Here is a 3,231-nt window from a genome sequence, read left to right as displayed (position 1 = left end):
TTTGTTTTTTCCATTATTTCTTGTTTGTTTGTTTGTTTGTTTTTTCGAGACAGGGTTTCTCTGTGTAGCCCTGGCTGTCCTGGAACTCCTCTGTAGACCAGGCTGGCCTCGAACTCAGAAATCCACCTGCCTCTGCCTCCCAAGTGCTAGGATTAAAGGCGTGCGCCACCATGCCTGGCAAGAATACATTTTTAATTGTATGATAGTACAATTCAGTCACAGACTAATTTGATACTTAGACTTAGAAATGACCATAGGAAAACAAAAAAACTTGTAAGTATAGTAAAAGCATTGCAGCTCATACCATACAATAGTTTGAGATCTGAGCTGAGATGCTTCAAACATTATTTGGTGTTATGTGTTATAAGGGCGTATCCAGTGTAATGTAAACATGTCATGTGCTCAAAACTAAGACTGCATCAAAGTCATACAGTATAACACAGGCAAATGCTACCAGAAATACTGGATTTTGAATTGTGTGATGTATGTGTATTTAGAAACTTATCACTGATGCCAAATTCTATGTTCAGTTGTGGTACCCCAAACTGAGTGTGACTCACAGTTTAAGAAGCTAGGATTAGGGGCTGGATAGCGGGTAAGAGCACAAGCTGGGCTTCCAGAGGACCAGGGTTTAGTTCCTAGCACCCACATGGTTGCTTACAAACTGTAATTCTGGTTCCAGTGGATATGATGCCCTCTTCTGGTCTCTAAGAGCACTACATGCATATGATCCACAGACATATATTCTGGGAGAAACACCAATACACACAAAATATAAAATAATTTTAAGGAAAGAAGGCGCTGGGATTAGGCCAGGAAGATGTCTCAGAAAGTGGAGACCTTTACCACCCAAGCCTGACAACCTGAGTTAGAGCTCTGGAACTCATGATGGAAGCCTGAAAGTTGACCTCCGTGTGCGTGCTGTAACATATGTGCCCATGCTTACTTACACATATAAATACAACAGTAGTTAAATTTTAAAAAGACAGCTTGAATCCAAGTAAATGTTGATAGTTGTAGTGAAAATTGAGAAATCAAGAGACTCATTTATATTTCATATTTGCTTGTAGTTAAAAGTGCTTAATTTTTCTAGAGTTTTGCTAAATATTTTTTTGTAAGTTACGTGTGCTTGTATGTGGATTTGTGCACATTAGCGCAGGTCCTCTCAGTAAGAAGAGGGTATGTCTAATCCCCTGGAGCTGCAGTTCTTGGTGGTTGTGTGCTGCCCGACGTGGGGGTTAGGGACAGAGCTCAGGACTTCTTTTAAGAACCTTAACCACTAAGCCATTGATCTCCAGCCTCCCCGCTAGAATTTTTGAGAATGTCTTTAGTAGACCTTTTGTCTTATGAAAAAGGAATTTTTTTTTCCATTTAGACTTGTAGTATTGGTTTATAGAAATAGGATAATAGCCCAGCCTAATAAAGCTAAAGAAATAAAATCATTTAATTACTTTTTCTTCAAAACACTGTAATTTCTTGCATAGTTTAATGTATGATACTTAAATATATCTGACAATTTTCTGTAGGTAATAAGTTGGTATAAGCAAACAAATGAAGTTAATATAAAACTAAACATGAGCATTCCCTACATGTTTATATTTTCATCTTGAAAACATTTTGCAAAAGAAATGTATATGTTTGAAGTTTGAAAACTTGTGCTCTGCTTCTTTAAAGTATATAAGGGCCATTCCTAGTGGTATGTACTTGGAGTTCCAACTGCTCAGAAGGCTGAAACAGTAGGTCACATTTTTAAAACTAGTCTGGGCAGCTTAGGCCCCGGTCCTGGTGAAGTGCTAGGGTCTATGGACATGTTAAATATATAGCACTTGCCAAGCACTCAGGAAGCTCTGAATTCAGTACACAGCGCTAAGAAGGAAAAGGATGTGCTGTATGGTTTTAGAGTATGGGGCTGAGGCCAGGTCCTACTATAGCCCTGCCTAGAGCTGGCCTTGAACTGAAGATTGACCTGTTCTAACTTCTCATGTGCTAAGATATAAGATACTCAGTGTCTGCCACCATGTGGTATAGCTATAGGTTCAGGAACTCTGGGTTAACTCGATTGGTTAGGGACCAGAAGTCTAATCCAGTACTTTCAGATCATATAGAAGGTTTCTGAGATTCAGAGACAAAATAGAGTCACAGACACATTGTTTGGATTTGTAACCTTGTTACCACAGCTGATAGTAAATCTAGTTTGTTTTGTTTTAAACTATCTGAGGAACTTAGTTTTGAAATAATTGTGCTTTTTTTTTTTTTTTTTTTTTAATTATTGAATCAGAGAAAGGCGATGTGAAGTCAAAGACTGAAGCTTTGAAGAAAGTGATCATTATGATTCTGAATGGGGAAAAGCTTCCCGGACTCCTGATGACAATCATTCGCTTTGTGCTGCCTCTTCAGGATCACACCATCAAAAAGTTGCTCCTGGTCTTCTGGGAGATTGTTCCTAAAACAACTCCAGATGGGAGGCTCTTACATGAAATGATTCTTGTGTGTGATGCATACAGAAAGGTAAACCAAACCATAACTGTTGGCTTTGTTGATTTGTAATTATAAAATTGCTATAATAGATACTATTAGTTTTCAAAATTAAATGTTTGATAAAATGAAAAATTACAAATACTTATTATTGAAGTTGTAAACTCAAAAGCTTAGACTGCCTGAGGCTGGGCCTAGCTGTTAATGCTGCCCAACATAAAAACCTAATATATTATCAAATACTTTTTGGTGGATTTTGGGCTGGATTTTTATTTGGTTTTGTTTTTCTTTGTAACTATTGCATAAGTCTCAGAGTAAACTTCGTAGATAAGAACATCTTACCGTAATATTAAAAGATTGGACATGCTTATAAAATTTACTGTTTAAAAAATTATTTGGGGCTAGAGAGATGGCTCAGTGGTTAAGAACACTGACTGATCTTCCGAAGGTCCTGAGTTCAAATCCTAGCAACCACATGGTAGCTCACAACCATCAGCAATGAGATCTTACACCCTCTTCTGATGCATCTTAAGACAGCTACAGTATACTTACATATAATAATAAATCTTTGGGCCAGAGCGAGTGGGGCCAACCAGAGTGAGCAGAGGTCCTCAATTCATTCCCCAGCAACCACATGATGGCTCACAACCATCTGTACAGCTACAGTGTACTCATATACATAAAAATAGATAAATAAATCTTTAAAAAATGATTTTGTTGCCTCTTCCAACATTTTCTTTTCTTTTTTTTTTTTTT

At 37.5% G+C, this 3,231-nt stretch overlaps 1 protein-coding gene across 2 annotated transcripts in view; it reads left to right on the top strand.

Moving 5' to 3' along the window:
• The window catches only part of Copb1 (coatomer protein complex subunit beta 1), a 37,600-nt gene that overhangs the window by 2,551 nt on the left and 31,818 nt on the right, over nt 1–3,231 (top strand). For both annotated transcript variants that reach the window (XM_021193619.1, XM_029538991.1), the window contains exon 3: nt 2,279–2,508. In XM_021193619.1, coding sequence (XP_021049278.1) covers nt 2,279–2,508 — 230 coding nt within the window. The remainder of the gene's footprint in view (nt 1–2,278; nt 2,509–3,231) is intronic.

This window comes from Mus pahari, chromosome 1, assembly GCF_900095145.1.
Source record: "Mus pahari chromosome 1, PAHARI_EIJ_v1.1, whole genome shotgun sequence".
Taxonomy (NCBI): Eukaryota; Metazoa; Chordata; class Mammalia; order Rodentia; family Muridae; genus Mus; species Mus pahari.
The sequence above is the reverse complement of the archived record's forward strand: the minus strand, read 5'-3'. Positions and strand labels throughout refer to the sequence as shown.